The following is a 21105-nucleotide window of genomic DNA, read 5'->3' on the forward strand; positions in this document are numbered from 1 at the left end:
GTTTCATTATCATACTGTGTTACAAAAACACACGATAGATTTGTGTTTATATAAAGAGTCAAAGCTCTTATGAAAGGCATTCTTTAGTGTCCGACATTGACTCCCAAATGATTTATCCTCTCCTACTGTGCTACACTAGTCGTTTTTTGTTGTAGTGTATTTAATTGTCTTGATTTGCAATTTTGCACAAAGGCGTTATATAAACAAGTTTAATTTGCTTGCAAATGTACGGAAGAGGATTAGGGCCACATGAATTTCTTTTTGGGAGGATTTAAAAAAAAAAAAAATTCATTTACAGGATATTTTATCATTTCTAAAGATAACAGAAATGTCGATTTGTGAGTTTGCCATATTATATATATACACATTATTTTTTACATGTTAAAGGGCCTCCAAAGACAGCTCTAAATATCTCTTATACTGTAACCAATTTAGGATGCCTATACAAAATAACTAATTGCATATATTTTTATAGCATTTATTTATTTTTCAGGTTAATTATCTTGTATATAAAGCTTTCCTGTTGCATGCCTTAATGACAAGGTATGCATGAAGCAGTCCTATTGGATGATTCACTGCCTGAGCTAGGCATGATCATCCTTTGTCACATTTGTCTTTCACTTAAATGTTGCTAATGAAACATTTTGCTTATTTTAATATTTAGAGGAGATGTATATTTTCTTACCAAAGACTTCTTCATTTTTAAGTCAAAAACGGATGCATCTGCTCACATGCATCACTACGTCTCTACAGCAGGGGGCAGTCTAACACTGGAGACGGTTGCCAACACATAACTCCCACTGAGACAAGAGGACACATCATTAACAAGACATTTTCTTTTATTCAATAAATAATTTACATTATAAACAGCTGGCGTGTGGCACCACATTTTCTTTACATACAAACACAGTTTGATCTTTCTGACATTTCCCATTTAGCTGTTTTTAAAACTCTTTTCTACCATTACAAGTCTGACACAGAATTACAAACGAAATAAGAGCTAAATGGAAAGGAAAACATAAAGTGCTTTAAATTCAAAAACATGAACACCCCATAATTTGTTCCTACATTCCCTTTCTAGATAAGGTGGGCTGCATTTAGCATGTTTTATGTAAAGTAATGACAGCCGGCATTGTATCCCTTTCTCCACAACCACTACAGTAAGTGAGTATACTGTATTCAATCAAAAGTATTTTGTTCTGTGGTGTTCATGTTTTTGTAAAATTCCCTTTCAAATAAAAAAGGTTCACATTCACCAAAACATTGATGTACAAAAACAGGAGTGATAAATTCAAAACACAACTGGTAATATACAAATTTAAACTCACAAAACATATGTACAATCTCACATTTCACGTGTAGAACCATATACTGTAAAACTCACAACACAAATTACAGCTATTAACAAAAGATTCAACATTACAATCATTTTTTTTTTAAATGATTTTTTTTGTTGTCAAACTGCACCAATACATGTTCCAAATAGCAGTAGTAAGGCCTGCCAAATACTTCAGTGTAAAAGTGAAATGACTGTGAAACTGTGCCCGAGTAGTAACTGTATCTACAGGGTGACTTACACATTAGTGGATACTGCAGGTGAGAGACAAAGTTCAATGGAAAGTGTTATCATGAAACACAAGAAAAGCAAAGGGGAACTAATGCTGCTTTAACAGCGTGACTGTACTGTAATCAACCACAAACACAAGTTGTATACAGTTATGAATCCCTCTAATGTGAATGTTTAAGACTGAACGATGGAAATTCAGATGCAAGGGAAATGTTGGCACAAGGGCTTGTTCTTTGGCAATGACTTAAGCCATGAAAGCATGTCTACAGACACATGCTTATCGTTTACGCACAGCTCAGCAGCACACTGATAGTCCATCAAAAGCTGAACTGACTGGAGGTGACCTCTTTATAGCTAGTACTAACAGTATCCACACCACTGGAGAAACAATTCACAAAATGCTATCAAAGAGGTGATTCAGTTGGATTGGCTGATCTACATTCTGTAAACGCTATGAGTGCCCTTAACTAAGGTTGTTCTTCTGCTTTTCATGTTAACTACATTCACATTACAGACGTTAAACACAAAACACTGTCTGATCAACATGTCGGCTGAAACAATGGAGTGAAAGGCCGTATGACACTGAAGAAGAACATAGTTATTATTATCAGTTCCCTTAAGGGATTTGCTACTAGGCTAACAGAGGCTATTTTTAACAGGACTGTGGAGCCTCGTCTTTTCTATTTCGGAGATTTTGGGTGCAACAGCAAGACATGGGAAAGAGTCCTCCCACTGGAGGTTTGTTCTGTCATTTCTAGGGACTCCTGCACCCACAAACACACAACATTAACCACAGACTCTGAATTCTCCCACACACACACGAACACAACCAAACAATATGACCATTAATCTCCACAGCAGACAACTGGAGACGCTGCTCTGACATCCTTTTGGCTGAGTGCTTCCTCCAAAAGGCTCAGGCTTTTCCAAAGCTGGAAACTAATCAAACATAGAGCTGCTTCTGGCCTTAGGTTAACAAAAGCCCCTGTCAGGTCCTTGCCCCGCCACATGAGCCACGGAGAGCTTCACTGGCTTGGCACCAATGAGTGGATCAGGAGAGGGAGGATCAGCAAACTCTTCTTTCTGCAAAAGATCATCTTGTCCGGCTTCCCATCGGCATGCAGGCCCGGTGAGAATGTGGGATTTAATCCCAGGTGGATATCCTGAGCTCTGGAGTAGCCGGGCTCTCTCACCGCTGCTCTCATCAAAGACCAGTCCTATGAAGCAGCTAAACACATGTGATGAAAGGTGGGGAGCACGGTGACCTCGTCTGGTCATCAGACTGAAGTCCAGACACGACAACACTACTAAAATGAGACTCAGAGTCACATCACAGAACCAGAGCACTCTAACACTCACTGACAGATACACCATGAGGATCCTGTTGTGAAGGGATTATAGATGAGCTGTGCAACACTCAATCCACAATAAGACAGCAAGGACGTTGAGGAGGAGGAGTGAAAGGAAATCTTTGCCCCTCTGTGGCGCATTATTCAAAAAAGAGTCCTTTTCATAGATGTGGTATCTTTTGCTGTTGGAGTGGAGCATTTTGACATCCTCAAAGGCGTAGTAGGCTGCCATTGTGAAGTTAATGTCTCCAGAGGAGAGGAGGTCAAACACACAGGACTGAAAGTACAGGTCCTCCACTGGGAGCCGCTCTTTGCACTTGGCCTTGGCAGACTGGTAGGTGAAGCCCTGAGCCGCGGTGCTGCGGGGCCTTCCTGTGCTCTGGGCCTCCGCAGACCGAGCCTTGAAGTTTCTGAAGTCTATGCGCTGGTTGGCCGGGCAGCCGTGAAGACAGAGGTACAAGTCCTGGTCATCTCCTTCCTCCACAGAGTTCACAACTTCCTCAGGCATCCGCACAGCAAAGGTCAGGTAGCGCCCGACCTGCCGCACCACGATGGTTGTGCCGATGTACCTGGCCTGAATCTCCACGTGCTGCCCGGGAACCTTCTCCACCACGCGCAGAGTGTTGGCTCCATGGCGATCACCTCCGTTCTTGGAGCCATCTGCAAAAGCAGCCGGCAGCTCATCGGTCTCTGCGTGATACATCTTCTGGTCCACACATTCCTGGAAGTTCTTAAAGATGATTGTCAGCTGCAGGAGGACAGAAAAAAAAGATAAGTCATTAATATTCAACTTAAATGATCATATGCGTTTGCCTTTATGAACCTTACAAATGCAAGTATGCCATGTAATTAGGTTTATATACACAATCCTTGTTAACTGCAGTAGATATTAGCAGCAGATTTAAAAAATGAAAGTGCTTAAACTTTTGCATTAAGAACAAGTTTGTTCAATATGTACCACAACTCCACTTAAGTGTCATATTTCAGCACTGGCTCAACATGGGGGAGGCCAAGGTAAACGCCCTCAAAAAACACGAGTCTCGGCCATGTAAGATCAGGCCTCAGTCAGCGGACACAAAGGCGATCCATTCATAGCGCTGAAAACCTGCCGGTGAACCCCAGAACTATGCTGCGGGGAGTGGAGCGGGGCCAGGACGCAGCGATACACTCTGCAGCTAATTAAGTGAGGCTGGGCAGAGCTCGGTTTCATCAAGACACCATGAGCCATTGTCAGAGCAGCCATAGCAGGACAACATAGGGACTGTCAGACAGAGTAGGGGGTCTACAAAATACTCCATTAGCTTTACAATTCAGTTCTGTCTCAATTGGAGCCAACCGTCTGCCAACATTTCCCACCTATATTAACTTCTGTTTTTTTCGCTGGCTTTAAATGAAAACAATCAAAACTAAAATGCCTCTATTATCCCTTCATCAGAAAAAGGTAGAAAAAACAGACAGTTGTATTTGCTGTAGCGAATCCGCACAGAGCTCAGCTAATGCAAGTCCTTTAGAAGAGGGTGCCATGTTTGCACAGGTGGCATTGGCTGCTGCCTTGTTTTCCCTTTGTCCAGAATCAAGATCTTAAAAAAGACATCTAATTGGCTTCCAAGAACAGCAATATAAAAATGTCATTACTTTAAAAGCTCAAAACCCCACAACTGCCTAATAGAGTATCATTAAGAAGCCTTGATTGCAGAAAATTGTACTTTCTACAAATGTGATTAAGGACAAAGTCCTTTTATACTCAGTCTTACAAGTTAACTTATGATACTCTGCAACGAGGCTGAGGTCCACAATCATTGCTGTCAAAACGTTGCCAAATCTGGAACAACTCTAACTGAACTTGCCAAATACAAATACTTCTTTGTTTTTGACCTCAAGTTCTACTAGAAAGGCATTTCAGGGACAGCCATCCAAACTAACCAATGCACCATTAAACAAAACAACAATAATGAAGAATGCACTGCTGATAAAGCTATGAAGGAAAATATATCATAATGTAGAGAAAATATCTAAAGTCCTGCAGACACAACATGTCTAACTGTAATGTGCTCTGTGTGTAGACTTCACTGTAAGTAGGCTAAGCATCAGCCTGAGCCGTCTACAGAGAAAAGTGAACATGGAGCCTCATGTTAACATTTGACGCAGAACTGCTGTTATAACACTAACATATCATTTATAAAGCTTATCAAGATCTTTGCAATTGAGCGGTGTTTGGCTTCGTTATCTGTCATTATGGATCTCATCCAAACACTAACCAGAGTTCAGTTTGTGAGAGCAGCTTCTCTGTCAAACAGACCACATGAAAGAAAAGACTCGCACAAACAAAAACACGAGCGGCTACAGGTTTCCATGCAGCAGCACTGAGCAGAAGTCACCAACAACTAACATGGTGAATCAATGCAGCAAGGTGCAAGTAATCACTTCAATTACATATGATTATTTAAACTATTATTTAGCCTGGAAAATATCAGGAAATATTATCGAATGCTAATTATTTACCCAAGCAAAAGTCCTCCAGTCAATACCAAACCAAATGTCAATTTTAAATTGACATTTGAGAAGCATGACGAGCAAAGGTTAGGCATTTATGATTCATAAGTTACTTCCAGGATAAACTAATTATTGCAATATTAGCAAAGCAATTTTCGGTTGATTGTGGAGGTGAAATTTGCTTGATTTGACAAAATGTGTTTCATTTTTATCGTTTTATGTGATTTGGAATATTTTTAAGTTTGGTCGAACAAAACAAGACTTATGTCACCATGGAAGTTTGAAATATTGTATAGATGCAGCTCTATTTGACCAATAGAAGTGTTGCCTGATTGGACCACAATTTAGGACACCATTAAAGGATCCCCACCTTGCTTGTTGCGGTGGCCATAGACCCCGGCACCACAGGAGTGTTGGTCACCTGCACTGACAGGTATTTGTTGTGTATGAGCGGCCAGGCTCCTTCCACCTTACACGTCTGGAAGTCGTCGCCAAATGTCCGGAGGTGTGGGTCTCCGAAGAAGCCACAGTGGGTGTAGTTGGGAGGAGCCGTGTTGCGGGGGAGACTGCGCTCATAGTGGCACATTTCCGGGCCATCTGAGCGCTCCTGGCTGTCAGGTGTGAGGGGCGGGGGCTGAGGAGGAAGTGCGGTGCGGGCACGTGGTTGGGATGTGGGCCCCTCCCTGGAGCAGTTGTGTTGGCTCATTAGATCCTCTATGCCATGCTGGGCAGAGTGGTACGCCAAGTCCCCCCTGCAGGTTCGTGCAGTCCGCCGCACACAGCTGTTGTACGCTCGCAGCGCAGTGCAGAACTCCTCCTCCGGTCCAGAGTTCGAGGTGGAGGCCCAAAATTCAGAGTTACACTTCAGGATCTTACACTGCAGGCTCACTGTCAAGGAGGAACGAGGCACAGTTTTAACACAAGAAGCAAAACAGATGGACACAATGTTATTCAAAGACATGATAGTTTCACAGGAAAGTTATTAATAGTAGTCTGCTATTGATGGTAGTTTAGTAACACAGATATATATAATACTAAATCTAAAACCAAAAAATCTGACGAATCATGAATGTTCACACAGCTATCGTTGGCTGCAGTGTCTAATGAAGTTTTCTTACATTACAGCAGTAATTACTTTGTCACATTATTTGTTTTGTAGATTAACTAGTTGGCATCTTGTCAAAAAAGCTTTAATGCGAGAGAAAGGATAAAAAGCGTATGCACTATTATGTGTTGCTGCCGAGTTGTGATGGTACACCTTGGAAAACGACAATTAATATCTATAGCTACACAAATCTATACATTTCCATAGCATGAAACACAAACAAACAAAACCAGTTTTTTTCAAAAATAGTGAACAAAACACAGGTCTGAACCTCCCTTGGGTAAACCAGGATATATGATAACTTTGCTGTGTATTGTAGAGAAGTGCATTGACCTTTCACACCCTTTTGGTTCATGTAAAGTAAGAAAAGGCCTTTTGGGGTCCTAATCTACACCTTTAGTGATTATATGCTGCTTGACCTTAGATTGTTGTCTCCTGCTTTATTTCCACATCCGGCCACTTATTAACACAAATGTTCTTCAAACATGTTTCAGGATGCCCTGTTGCCACACCATGTTTGAATAGTATTACCTTTGACTAATAAAGCATTAATTTAAACAGGCAGTGAGAGGTTTTTCCCAGTGTCTCAAGGGGGGGGGGGGGGGGGAGTCATATCAACACTTTGAAGTCACACTTTAAACAATATCCCTCCTGAAAGCTTCACCGCAGCTCTCTACAACCCCCGTATCACCTCTCCGTTTACCACCCATTTGATAGATGGCAATAAACTAATCTTGATCTCAGCTATCAGTGCATTAGCACCTTGTTGTTTGACGGTAAGTGACTTTAGAGGAAAACTGATAAGGGTTTGGCACACATGCAAGGTGAGCTGAATGAGGGTTTCCCAGTGCAGAAAGTAACCAACCCACTGTAATCATCCCAGTCTTAAATTACAAGTTTATTAAGTCAATTTAAACACAAAAATGGGGATGTCTAATATGATGTCACACTGCCATTGCAGCAGTTCACATGACTTTTTCCCCAATTTTTTTTTAAATAGCTTTAATGCTGGACTTGAAACTGTTAAGCATGCACATTTAAGCGTAAGTCAAAGTCAGCTTTATTTTCAAGAATTCTACATGTTGTTCATCCAGAAATATCGAAATATCGTTTCTCGCAGTCCTACAGTGTGACACATCAAACAGAAAAATAAAAAGGGCCTAGATAAACTTGGTATACATTAAACAAAATAAAGTGCCTAGATAACCGGGGTATACAGTTTAAAAAGTAAAAGTAATTAGACTCTCTTGGAATTCTTTCGGGGGGTTTTCAGTTTCATGGGTGAATACACTTCTTTAAATGAAAGTCCTTCCTTAAAAAGATGACCTAAGTTAAAGTAAAAAATAAACACAGATACTTTCAAGGAGCTATGTGAAATACTGAGGCATGCATGCACCATCCCCCAAACAAAACAAGGGTTGAGGGCTACAACAGCCCCCAAAAGACCCCTCACTTTGTTTTGTCTTCCATTAATAAAATAACGTCCTGTGAAATAAAAGCCTGACAACAACTAGGCTACTTAAACTAGTCAAATGTTGTGCAGTAATGACATTCTTCTTCACTTTCAAGCCTGGTGTCATATTTTCCTAACTTTCAACCTTTTCCAGACTTTTGCACGTAAGCAATTTGGCTTAAATATGTGCAATTTGTAACCAACCAACTGATTTGCTGCGGTAAATTATACATTTTTTGCTGTTTTTATTTTAAATGCAAGCTTCAGCAGAAACCACTCTTTTAGGTGCACTATGTAACAGTGTTGGAAAGTGACTAAGTACATCTACTCAAATACTGTGCTTAAGTACACATTTTAGATACTTGTACTTTACCCCAGTATCTTCATTTTATAACTCAACTCTAATACATTTTGGAAGCATATTTTGTCAAAAATGTATTTCACATATTTATTTATGAATTCAGATTTTGACACACAATATTTAGGAATAACTTGTTTTATTTGGTAGGCTATCTAGATTAAACCACCAAACATTAAGTAAGTTGAGTGGGTTAACAGGAAATTAATTGGCAGCAATTTTGGTTTAAAATATATATTTAAAAAATTTAGTTTGACTTTTAATCCTAATACTTTAAGTACATTTCCCAATCGTACTTTACGACTTTTACTTAAGTACCATTCTCCATGCAGTACTTTCAGTTGAAATTTAGTATTTTTACAGTGTGGTATTTGTTGACTTTTACTTAAGTAAAGAATCGGAACTTTTTCCACCACTGTATAACTCTACTCTTCCATTGTTCAGTTAAATATATCGGCTCATAAATTGTGACCTTACCAAGCAACTTAGCAGCCTACGTTGAGAAAGTAGTTAGTTAAACAACGATACGTTTCGACAATAACGTTTAACTTGTCATTTTGTTTGGTAAACCTTTTAAGTTTAAACATGTATATACAGTCTATGCATGGTAAAAACATGTTCGTGTGGGTTTTTTAAAAAACGTTTTCATTTAAAAGTATAAAAAGAGGCATCTTACCGGTTGGGAAGAGTGAGAGAAACACCGCGAGGACTCTGCACACGTCAAGCGCCGAGGGTCTTCCTCTTTTCCCCATAACCATCCATCCAACTCGGGGTCGCACTTCACTCCTCTCCCTGGTCAAACCCGATGAAGGAAGGACAGAGGAGAAGAGTTAGAGCCGCCGTGAAAACACACAGAAAAGTCCATAAAAGGGGCCTGGAGTCGGTCCCGTCTTCTCATTACTATCTTTAAGAAGTTGTTGTTGTTCGGTGCACCGTGCGGCTACAGCCGGGGACGCTAGCTAACTCGCAGTGCGGGACAAACCTCTGAGAGCAGCCGGGCAATCCGTCTTCCTTTTAGGGGAGTGTCGACAAGGTGCAGCCTCTGCGGGCCAGCGGACACACTGAGCCAATCACATCGGCCTGTTCTGCCCTTAAACCCCCTCTCCAAGTTTCAAATTACAACTCAATGTGCAGACTTGTTCGACGACGACCGTCTTCGCGGCCCACAAAGTAGTGGTGCACAACGCCGTGTAAAAGGGGCTTGATTTGCGGAGATCACAACAATAACCTCTCTCTGAAGGAAAAACCTGGAGAGAAAAGCAGTGGTATCCCCCCACTAAGCATGTAAACAGGAGGTAAGCTACCTACAATATAAAACAACACCACGTTTATTCCCAAAGAGCTGTTAATAATGTGCTTCTACCGTTCATATCAGCACACATAGCCTTGTATAAATAATGGACCCTAAAAATAGGTTTCAACTTACTTCATGTTTAATATTGAAGTTACAAGCAAAGCTAACCTCTTCAACCCCTCATACCCACCACTGTAGGTCAATCAAACTCACCCAGTGCAGCCAACATCTACACAAGTTTATTTATGTTCTAGTGGGGGTCCCAATGTTTCCAAAGATGCCAAATGTGTCATACTGAATGTTGAAAATGTACACAAAAGTGGTGCTGAAGAACATTCCAATTTGATCAAATGGGGAAACTACCCGCATGCAGTCTCCAGTTTGAATATTTCACCAAGTGTACACATCATATCTGACATTTGAACAAGATGTTCTATTATAAGGGCTGCCTGCTAGCTATTATGTTATTTATCAATACATCTGCTCATTGTTTTATTTATTACTTATTTCGTCTATTAAATGTGAGACAATCAAAGTTTACCAAAGCCAAAACTAACATTTTCAATTTGGTTGTTTAATCATGCCAAGAAGCCAAAACCTATATATTTAGTTTACTATTATACATGACAAAGTAAAGCATAAAATCCTCACTGTAGTTTTGACAAGGTAGAACCATAGCCAATTATTTTAACCAATTCTCAAAAGAGTGGCCAACGGGGTTTTCTGTTGCCTGAGACATTGATCACCCAATAGTTAGTGTGTCAGACTATCAGACAAACTACAAGCTAGGAAAATACCAGCAACACATGGATTTTAAGGGTTGCAAGGTAAATTTAACCCTCAACACATAATCAATCAAATCAAACCAAATATCAAAGGAAAAAAGGTAAAGAACATTAGCTTGAACATTTAAAAAGCCACTGTGAAATATTATGCCTGTAATTATATAATATAAAACTCAACATCATCTGTGTGTTCTCAATAAAACCTATAGTGCTTGATGGAAATATTCTACTTTTCAGTGATGGCAATACTTTCCATTAACCCAGCAGCATGTATTTAACTTGCAAACCATACCTGCAGTTTAAACGTCACATCAGTAAATTAAGTTATCAAAGCCAACGTAAAAGGCAGCTCTAGGAGTGATTTGTCTTTTGAGTGGTGATAAAAATGCCGGACTTGTAAGATAGTAGTTTTGGCATGTTGGCTTAAAGGATTAGAGACATTTCCTTTACTGGCCCGAAAAGCAGATGATCTACTACTCTTAAATGCATACTACCTCCATTGAGGCTGCACAAATGACACATAACTTCTGACTTTGACTACGATTTTAAAGGAACATTCTATCAGAAAGATGGCCGGCTGCTGTACAGTATTTTTCCATAGAGCGTTGAATGTCTTTGTGAATGCTTTCCCTCTCGTGGATGATGGATACGTTCATGTACAATGAGGTCTGAGCCTACACATGTTTTCAACAAGGGTGGCCCCGGAAAGACTCATTCCCAACTCTATACCTAACATTCCCATCTGAAATGAATGACTGCAGCTGTAAGGCACAAGCTGCTCTGTGATATGTTTTGATGAACTGTTAAATATTTTTGGTGTTTAGTAGCAACATTGGATAAAGAACCAAACTCAGGAATGACATTATAAGGGCTTTTCATGCAGATATCTTGTGATTGATTTAGTCTCCTAAAAAGCTCAAAATCACATGTGTATATCACATCTAGAAAATATTGTTGCAGATTGAAAGTTTGAAACCTGTTGCAGTGGGCTTGCAAACGAAGGTGCAACATGTCTGAATATTATTCAGTATCATGGGTTTTTATGACCACGTTCATATTATTTGTCAATTAATTGACTGTGTTAATGTCTTGGTTGACTAAGACATCTTTAGCCAATTAGTGGTTTATGAATTGTCTTTTTTATTAACAATCATTCATCATCAAAAGTTAATTTGCATACATTTCTGTTCAAAGTAAGCTCTTTCGTCTTTAGTAATGGACATTAAGAGTTACGTGTGCATGATAGCCTTTCTCTGAGATTAATTTTTACATCAATGGAAAATTACTTATTTAGAAGTCCATGACCCATTTCTTTGGTTAGGATATTTATTCCTTGTTTAAAAATACGATTTATTTTTATCATTTCAACTGTTATTTAGTTAATTGTTTTGTTCCGATCGACAACAAACTATTAGCCACTATATGGATAATCAACATAAATCGGAAAAGTAATTTATTTAGCATAAATGCCAAACAGTCTCCGGTTCAGCCTCTCAAATGCAGGGATTCACTGTGTTTCTTTGTTTTATATATTTGCTCATATTTACTTTAAATAAAATGTCCACAGATTAGGAGCGGTTTGTTGTACAAAGGAAGCCATTTGAAGACATCACCTTGAGCTCTGAAATCTGACGGCCATTTTGACCATTTTCTTACATTTGATAAAGTTACCAAATAGTTAATAGAGAAATAATATGCAGACCAAATTCTCACTACAAAGGCTAATTGAATTAGACTCATTACAACACCATAACAATTAGGTTAGACCTCTTCTCTTCCATAGGCTTTGCTCATCAAGTGTCCATCATGCCATCAGCTGTATTGTGTCCATTGGATAATAGTTAATGAACAACCAATTATAAGATAGATTGGTTTTAAATCAGATTAGTTTACTTGTATGGGTTTAAATCTCCATGTAGTGGAAAGACAACAATTGTATAAATGAGGATCTATATAGACATCCAGCACATCATGTTCTCCACATGCTGTGTGTGGTAGGTAAAAGTGACTGATAACAATACAACATCTCCATTAATCCAGCAGGTAATGACGTTTAAAGGTGTGCTGCTTTAAATCTCTAATACTTGCCAAACCTCACACAGTTCTCACATTTCCATACTAAACTAGTTGTAATGAAGTAATATTCATCTCGTATTGATGTTAAATTGTGTGCACAATAGCATACATTTATTATATTGCATCTTTGTTGACGGTCACTGAGGACTGAGCCTCTTTTCCAACAGATGGCGCTTGTTAGGAGCTCTGATATGAAACCTCAAATCATGACACAAACGCACATGGCATTATGAGGACAACCAAACCTGTCATTAAATTTGAGCTTTATGGACAGCTCGGTTATTGGTCTAATTACATGCTGTCATGCAATTAGGATTTAAAAGGTGTAGCTTAAATCTGCAGCCAGCAGGCGCATTTGTCCTGTTGCACTGCTCTAAAGAAGATACTATTTTATGCATGTCAGATGGACAACTGCATTTCTGTTGGGAAGTAGATTGTTCAAAAACCCTAGAAATGTGGTAAATTAAATATTGCTGCATTCTTTAATATCTAACGGCACAAGTGAATACAGTGTTTATGCACATTTGACTGACACCAGCAAATGGATCGAATTCTTAATATTGCAGCTCTCCTGACTGCAAACATCGTGTAGTAAAGTAGACACATTTAAGGACATATAGATACAGTTTTTAAAACCAAAGCAAGCGAACGAAAAACTGACAAGACTTCTGCGTAAACATGAACTCAGATAATGTTAGTTAAAATTCAAAATAAGTCTCCAAACCAACCTTGGCGACTGCATGGGCTCTTCGCGACTCTGGAGTTCTGCAGGAATCCGGAGGACAGCGAACAGGAGTGAGAGGGAGCACACTCCTAAAAAATCTCCCCCTTTAAAAAAAAGAAACCTCGTACTGTGTGTCAATGTAATCCGAAATCAAACGCACTCAGTGGCTTTCTGAGTGTTAAATCCCGTCTGTGCATGATGTCCAACGATGTGCCTCTCGCTGAAATGAAATTGCTTCTCTTCTTGTGAGTTGGGATTCATTTAAGCAAGCCACTTCTCGCACCCGGGGTGGACTCAGATCTCTGCAGCCATTGCTAAACTCATTTGACTATCGATCGATCGGCAAGCAGACATTATGATGGATTAAGTCCAGTAATTGCCCTCATCCGCGCGGTGAATCCAAATTGTTAGTTATGGTCGACGTCGGGGAGAGAAGCCCTGAGGGCAAAGCTGCTGCTGCTGCTGCGTACGGCTCGCTGTCTGGATGTTGTGAAACGGCTAGTTAGAAAGTGTGAGAGAGACAATGATCGGCTCTGCATGACGCCACTGGGAGCCCCAAATCTCAGCTGCAAACCCCCCCCCCCCCCCCCTGTTTTCCAGCTAGTTGTTCTCTCTTTGGGAGATAGAAGTCCACATATTACGGTCTAAACATTTGACTTGAAAGTTGTGAAGTCTTATTTTTCTGTCACAAGCAAGTGAAACTAAACCCATGTCATGTCAGCTTCCCATGTCTTTTTGTTGATTTGTTCCCCATTCTCTGCCTTATTACAGAATCCTTCTGCAAGATCAAGATAGAAGTTTCTAGACCTATTATAACACACACAAGTGTTTACAACTCATTTAAACTGCTACTTAATTTACACATTGATAACTTTTTGAATTTCTAACCTATAACAACAATTGTCAGAACTAAATGACCAGAGATAACCTTTAGCACACTCTCTAATTTACAGGTTGGAAAAAGACAAATCCATAATAATCAGGATTTAATGGAGGATCAGGTGGACAAACGCTTTGCAGCAGGGAGGGGAGGGGGTGGGGGTATGCTCAAAGGCAGAGAGGGCTGCATGGGGGCTGCACCTGTGTTTTAGGATCAGACGGCATGCAGGAAAATACCACCACAACCCCCTCTTTCCTTTCCTCTTCAGCTTTTCCAACCTCCACTCCATGGTTCAACATAACTGTTTCTCTCTGCTCCAGTTTCTCTGTGATCAGGAAAATCCATCACACCAGGGAGGGGAGAGATTTTCTGACTGAAGCAGCACAATGACCAATGCGGTGTTCTCACTGTCTGTCAGGCGGGTATTGGATATGCAGAATCATGCAGAAATGCAGAGCTGATGGTTAAAACCGCTGTGATTTCACCTTCGATCAACACTGGAGTCGTACACGTCTTTAGCATGCAGCTGCCGGATTGAGCTGTCACATTACATCATGCCTTGGTGCATCCAGTAAGATTCTGACCCCTGTAATCTGCTCGTTTACTATCACAGCCCAGACCTGCCCTCTCCAGATGGCCACTGAGAGGCAGCATATTTTGCATTGATGTAACATAAGAACATGAAAGAGTGACGCCCCGGTGTGAAAAGAATGGTTTTGGAGGTGCCGGATTCCGGCCCCATCTCAAACACAGCTGGTCTACTTGCTGCCTCGCTGAGGCGAGTTAACCCAACAGATCTGCTTTACATTTATCACTGGATTTGAAAAACACAGTTATTTTGTGTTGTGTTTCAGTGTCTGCTGCACCATTTTACAGAACAAATCAGTTATAGTCAGCCATGTAACTATTACAGACTGAAATTAAAGAAGCATTCCGTAATGCCTGACCTTGGGGTTCTTTGTGATTTTCTTTAGTAGCCTGTGATGTAGTCCATTATGAAAATATGTAAAGCTAAGGCTGCCTCAGAAAATAAAATGTAAAAATTGAGGAAGAAACAGAAGACAAATCTGCTAGACAGCAGAACATTTCTGGGAGACCTTTTTAAAAAAAAAAAAAAAAAAAAAAAACCTCCTTGATCCTGGTGGAGACATTTGTTTTTGAAACCTTGTGATATAGAAAGAATATATAAAAGACTAGCTTACTGATGGTTATTACTCAAACTTTCCTGACGCGAATAGGATAAAGTTGCTGCAAGATTCCTGCAATATGATTTATCATAAAACCACAAACTGTCAATTCAGCAAATGTATTTAAATCTTGCTTCACTTTGGTGATTTTTCCAGACCATCTCATTCTGTACTTTCCCACTGTAGGATTAAACCTTAACTGTCTTCTTGTACAAAAATAACCATAATTTCAGATGCTGATCACCAGTTAAGCATAAATCCAGCCTACTGAAAACTCATTCAGTTGAACTATGTTTTTTTCTTTTTTCAAAGCTTTGTATCTCGGTCCAGATAATTTAAGGTTTTCGTGCTAAGCAAATGGTTGTGCGTATAAGAAATGTGTCTCAACCGCTCACCAGATGTTTGAGGTGGATGACTAGACATGCGAGAAACTAGTCAGCGATGGCAGTATTTCTGAGTGAGACATAGATTAGTAAACATTGTGTGCTCCTGCTGACCTTCCCGTTGCTGTTTGAACTCCCACAGCATAACAATTAGCTTGTCATGGTGCGTTCAGCCTTTTTTTCCTGAGGTGTCACACTGCATTGTGTTTTTTAGATGGACCGGTTGAGATTATGCAGACACATCCTCCTGTGATAATTGTGTCACCAGAAGAAATATGTAGTTTTCTCTGTTAACTTTTCAACACTTAAACCATAGTTTCCCTTGTCATGTGGAGTTGATGGTAATTTCATACATGTAACCTTTGATAGAGATGAAAAGATAAGTCCATACATTGATAACGGCAATTATTTTGTTAATTAACCATGTAAGCGATTTAATCTACTCAGTAGTGAGGATTGGCTAATTGTATTTATCATATTATATTGGGCTTTAAAAAAAATCTGATTCTCAATTAGTTTTCTTTATAATTACAGCCTAAAGGAACCAAATCATTCATTTAGCTCTCGAGGGACATTTCAGATTATGCAATACATTCTCACTATTTATACACTTTATTAACTTTTCCATGGCCTACTGTGGTTTATGTACTTGAGTGTAATTTATCGGAGGAACATCAGCTCTATGAAACCTGATGTACTTATATGATTCTGTTTTCTTCAAGGTTGTATCTTCCTGGTCGAATGCACTTATTGTAAGTTGCTTTGGATAAAAGCGTCAGCTAAATGCAATGTAATGTAATGTAATGTAATGTAATATGGTGCCCCTAGAGCTCAATGCAAGGCAAATTCAGGCAACACAAATAAATGAGAAATATTTTCACACATTTGACAACACTAATCCCAGCATTGAGAAAACCGCCTTGCCGACTTCACAAAACAGATTTGACGACACGTGTTTCTATATTTATTTAAAAAAAGGCTCAGATACTGTTACCAGAGGACACTTAAAGGTGGGGTATGTAATTTATTTAAGAAACACTTTTTGTTATATTCCATGGAATGCTCTTAACATCCCGATAGCAATGAATATATTAAATGCTTTGACAAAAAATCCATAACAAAAATGTCATCTGTGGAAGGCGTACTACTGTAAAAAGCACGACCAATCATTTTAGTCGGCGTGGCTAAAATAACTGGATGGCCTACCTGCCTGTCAGCCTTCCATCTGTGCACAAACTTATCTCGTGCCCTCATTGGTCATGTGCGCGTTCGTGTGTGTTGGAGGAGGGGCTCTGTAAGGAAGTGGCAGATTTTTTCCGATTCAAATACTAGCGCACTCGAGTGGGTTTCTCCAAAATTACCTACTCCACCTTTAAAAGTTGTTGAATTTGGGAAGTTGGAATTTATCACTGATTGCATGATTTTAGATATTATATTACAGAATAGAGTATAAGGCTAATGAAACAGCAGATAACAAAAATAAAATGTTAAAATTATCCCACATAATTTGGTAATTTCCAACACCACTTATTAGAATAGATTTTATGAAGTATACATTTGCATAAATAGAGCAAAGCTTACAACGAGGCTTCTATATCAGTCCGTGCCATGCATGCTCACAACTACAGAAAATGACAATCGACATATGTCTGCTCATTTTAATGACACATGCATTTTATTGTATTCTCCACTCATCATAAAACCATGTGAAATAGTATCCATTCCATTTATGTTACGCATAAACTAAGCGCATATCCCTCAGTGTGGACTATTCTATTGCTGGCTTAGTATTACAAACTAAGACATATCTTGGAGAACGCTCATATATATGATTGAAGAGACTTTAGTGTTTTAAATTAACCTGTTACTGCCAAAGGTTTCTCTTCTTTTAATTGCTGTTAAATGAGAAAAAACTGTTAACCAGGGAGAGTCCCTTGGCATTCAGCGAAAATACAAATGGACAAAGATCTATGCTTCATGTACATGATTGACATTCAAAAAGAGGGGGTAGTTCATCCAGCAACACCGTCTTTGGTAATAAGGTGTGAGCATGAATTCAAAAAAATCTATTAGGAGGTGATATGTGGGGCTCAGACACTGTGTGGAATTACTACCTCAGTCAGTAGTAACAATAGGAATGCTTACAAATTGGCCTGTTCGTGCACACAGAGGAATGGGCTTGAATGTGAAAACCCTCATTACAGATTCTCCTCTCTCATTTAAGCAGAGAAGAGGAGTTTCTTCTCTTTGTCTAAAGCCAGTCTACAATCCAGGGAGAATTATGCACACTGTTTAATTCCAGACATGGACAGAACTAGACAGAGTGTGTACGGACGGCAAGACAAATAATTAGCTCCGCTGCCAAACATAACTGATTGAAAGAAGCAAGACTCCAAGCCACATTTTAGGGAGCACCATATGAATGAAGATCTGCTTTAGACCCTGGATGATCATCACAATTTTGCACTTGACAGGGTTTTATAAAAACACACATGCTGGTGGTGAGCCGCCATGACTCCATTAGTATGCAAGATGCCATAAATGCAGGAAAACTGAGGCTTATCTCAATAAAACACCTGCCTTTTTTAATTTCCTGCTTCTGGAATTATGTGCCGAAATTGAAGGACCATCTAAATATCCGGTTTATGAATATGAAATTTAGATAATGCTTTTCACCGCACACCGTGAAATGCTTTTCTGGCAATTTAATTTATACTTAATCACAACTAATCAGTCTCAGAAATAATAAGCAATGTTGGCATTATGCCTTATTTGCCTTTACTGTCACAAAAAAACAATCATTGCATGTTTGTTGTTTTGTATTTTACACAGACAATAGAAATGTGTCGTCCAATTCAGAATTGTATGACTCGCATTTAGTTTTTAGACTACATGGATAATATAATCACGTTAAAGCACACTCCTATTTTAAGAAACCTATTGTATTCTTCACTGTCGCCGCATTACTCATTTTAGCATGCTTCTAGCTGAACATTCTTTGTAGCTTCCCTTCCCCTTCATCTACACTCTGGTTATCCTTGACCCGTGTAAATGCAGGGCAACGATAACACTGACATAAGTACGAGCACAGACTTTATCACAACAAGCGGATTCACCGTCTCAGCCCTGCTAATTGTATTTTGTGCATTTTGAGAACGCTGCCAATGTCAGCCACGGCTCTTTTATGTCTAGGTTGTTGAACTTTTACTAGAGTTGTGCAGTGTTGTCCTGTATGCACAGCTGCGGGGGCTACGTCCTGCCCTTCCCTTTGTCCCATCTTGTCACAATAGCTGTAGAGGAAAGCTCAAGTTTTTGCAGGTGCCAGCAAATTATCTGTTGCCCCAAATTCAGTTTACAGCTTTCATGCTCTGCTGATGGTGAGAAACAGGAATCCGACCGGTTCTCTTTAAGCTGCACGGGGAACCTGGTGCATGTTGCGTTTGCTTTTGCCCGAACGTCTATCACATGCATAGACCTACATTTTCTTTTTGAAAAACATCACAATGCTGAAATTCAATAATACACCATCTGAAATGAATTCCTAGCCAGTCTAGCCATTAGATCTTCAGTATTATGGGACTGTTGGCTTGCAAGTTTTTTATTGTTCACTTCCAATCCCGGCTGCTTCTAGATCTCTCTCTTTATTACTTTGACCAAACACATTGACTTTAAAGTACTCAAGGCAGGATTGCTGCTCCTACTTACCACACAACTCTCTCTATCTCGCATTTTAATACAACAATTCCTTTTGAATTTAATCCATTTTAGACCATTTCATGTAAAATGTTTGGCCTGGTTTCTTCCTATATCTGTGCTGTAATGTACATTTAATTTGTAATATACTGTAAATTGGTAGTCCTAGTTTAGTTTAGTTTATTTATTTTTTTCGAGCGTGTAAAACTAAAGAAAATACAAATGAAACAAAAGTGATACAGACATGATACAGTACTATACAAATGAATGCAATAACAAAACGAAATGTTTAATTAATAATTGAATAATCTGTAGTATCTGTAGATTGTCTGATATCAATAAACAACAAAGCTTTAGCTAATTACACGTCCGAAAGGGGTCGGAAGAAGTTTACACTTACTTAATCCGACCCCTTCTCCCTTTTTTTTTTAAAGTCATAATTATGGGTCGGTTGCTCGATTCAAATTATAAAACAATCCTTCCAGCAGTGTAATTGTGTCCCCAGCGAGCGGAAGCAAATTAATTTGCAATTCTTGGGCCCTAGAAAAAGATAATTTCTATGCTGAAATATTTATAGTCTCCTTAAAACAGTTGGAGAGTGGAACTCAGTGGTGGCTGAAAGAACAGATGAATCTGAAACTCATTAAGATGCATGCTATCTCCTCAGCAGGACAAAGAGGAGCTATTTCCTGCTAGATGCTTCCAAACATGTGGGAATGCCTCTGTGTACCGAAGACAGCAGGGCCGCAGCAGGACTAAATGTCATCCATGTTCATATCCCTGTGCAGCCTTGTAGTCCACTCCATCTTTGTAAATTGTGCGGTTGTTCATTAATGAGCTGTGGAAATGTCAGCGCTTTGGGTTCAGATTAATTGAACAGCTCACAGACGTCTAATTACAGGAGAAAGACTTACAGATATCCCCAGCCCTCAGAGACAGTGTGCCTTCAGCCGCCCCCCGAGGGCTCAATGATGCTTTATTGATCATAATTTGTAAAATGATACCGTAATTTCCCCGTCTTGGCTGTTGCAACAAAAGCAGGTTAATTGGATCAGACCCGTTAATAGGGTGGAGAAAGAAAAAACCTTGGTGCTGAACAAGCTATAAAGGTTTGATTTGTTATGCCTTAGCTCGAGGATTGTGCTTAATATGCAATGGGGTTAATTAACTGTGAGTTGAATGGTTGTGAAGCTCCACAGCGCTGCCCCGCCCCCCTGGTTGTGATGGTGTCTGGTGATTGGTCAGGTGTTTGACCAACGGTGAAATGGCGATGGAGGCTGTTGATGTTTTCCTGACGGCCCTTCATGGCGAGCGCCTCACACAGAGTGGATTTCCTGAAAAGTTGTGAAACAGGAGGAGACTCGAGGCCCCCCAGGAAACAAAATCCCAATTCCAGAGCCAGAATAACATCAGTGAGTCATAGTTGCCTCCAGGCCACATTGACTTTATCTCTTCTGTCTCAACATGCAGGCCGGTCCTCTCACCAGTAACTTTAATTAAAGTAAGAGTAGGAGTCAAATATTTAACCTCATCCTAATATGTCTCTACAACTGTATTATTTGTAATGCATAATCCGTTCATTCAAATTGCACAGGGTTTGAAGTCGAGATGTAGATCTATCTGATGGTTTATATAGCTATATTCAAATAAGGTGGCACCGTTGGGTAATACTGAAACTGAAATACTATGAGAAAATGATTTACAACCTCTCCTTGTCATGTGGCAGTTAAGTTACACTTTGTAGGGAAAAGAGCAAAC

General features: G+C 39.6%; 1 protein-coding gene and 1 long non-coding RNA gene across 3 annotated transcripts in view; one reads left to right on the top strand and one right to left on the bottom strand.

The window, feature by feature from the left end:
• Nucleotides 1-821: 821 nt before the first annotated feature.
• On the bottom strand, nucleotides 822-13699 carry rgma (repulsive guidance molecule BMP co-receptor a). 2 transcript variants are annotated; one of them, XM_079682346.1, is made up of 4 exons: nucleotides 13209-13699; nucleotides 9002-9117; nucleotides 5780-6297; nucleotides 822-3664 (listed from the first exon to the last, which is right to left on the bottom strand). In XM_079682346.1, the coding sequence occupies exons 1-4, from the start codon at nucleotides 13220-13222 to the stop codon at nucleotides 2963-2965; spliced, it is 1350 nt and encodes a 449-aa protein (XP_079538472.1). In that variant the 5' UTR covers nucleotides 13223-13699; the 3' UTR covers nucleotides 822-2962. The 2 variants fall into 2 exon arrangements, with proteins under 2 accessions (XP_079538472.1, XP_079538473.1); XM_079682347.1 differs by lacking the exon at nucleotides 13209-13699 and adding an exon at nucleotides 9308-9425.
• The window catches only part of LOC307039908, a 60158-nt gene continuing 48532 nt past the window's right edge, over nucleotides 9480-21105 (top strand). The window contains exon 1 of the long non-coding RNA XR_013808359.1: nucleotides 9480-9620. This is a non-coding gene — a long non-coding RNA (uncharacterized lncRNA). The remainder of the gene's footprint in view (nucleotides 9621-21105) is intronic.

Source organism: Notothenia rossii, assembly GCF_949606895.1.
Source record: "Notothenia rossii genome assembly, chromosome: 5".
Classification (NCBI taxonomy): Eukaryota; Metazoa; Chordata; class Actinopteri; order Perciformes; family Nototheniidae; genus Notothenia; species Notothenia rossii.

Coding starts and splice junctions, on each gene's coding strand:
- rgma (XM_079682346.1), bottom strand. Junction 6,298..9,001: donor TCTCTCACTCTTCCCAACCG/GTAAGATGCCTC, acceptor CCTCCTTGACAG/TGAGCCTGCAGTGTAAGATC. Junction 3,665..5,779: donor TGGCCACCGCAACAAGCAAG/GTGGGGATCCTT, acceptor GTCCTCCTGCAG/CTGACAATCATCTTTAAGAA.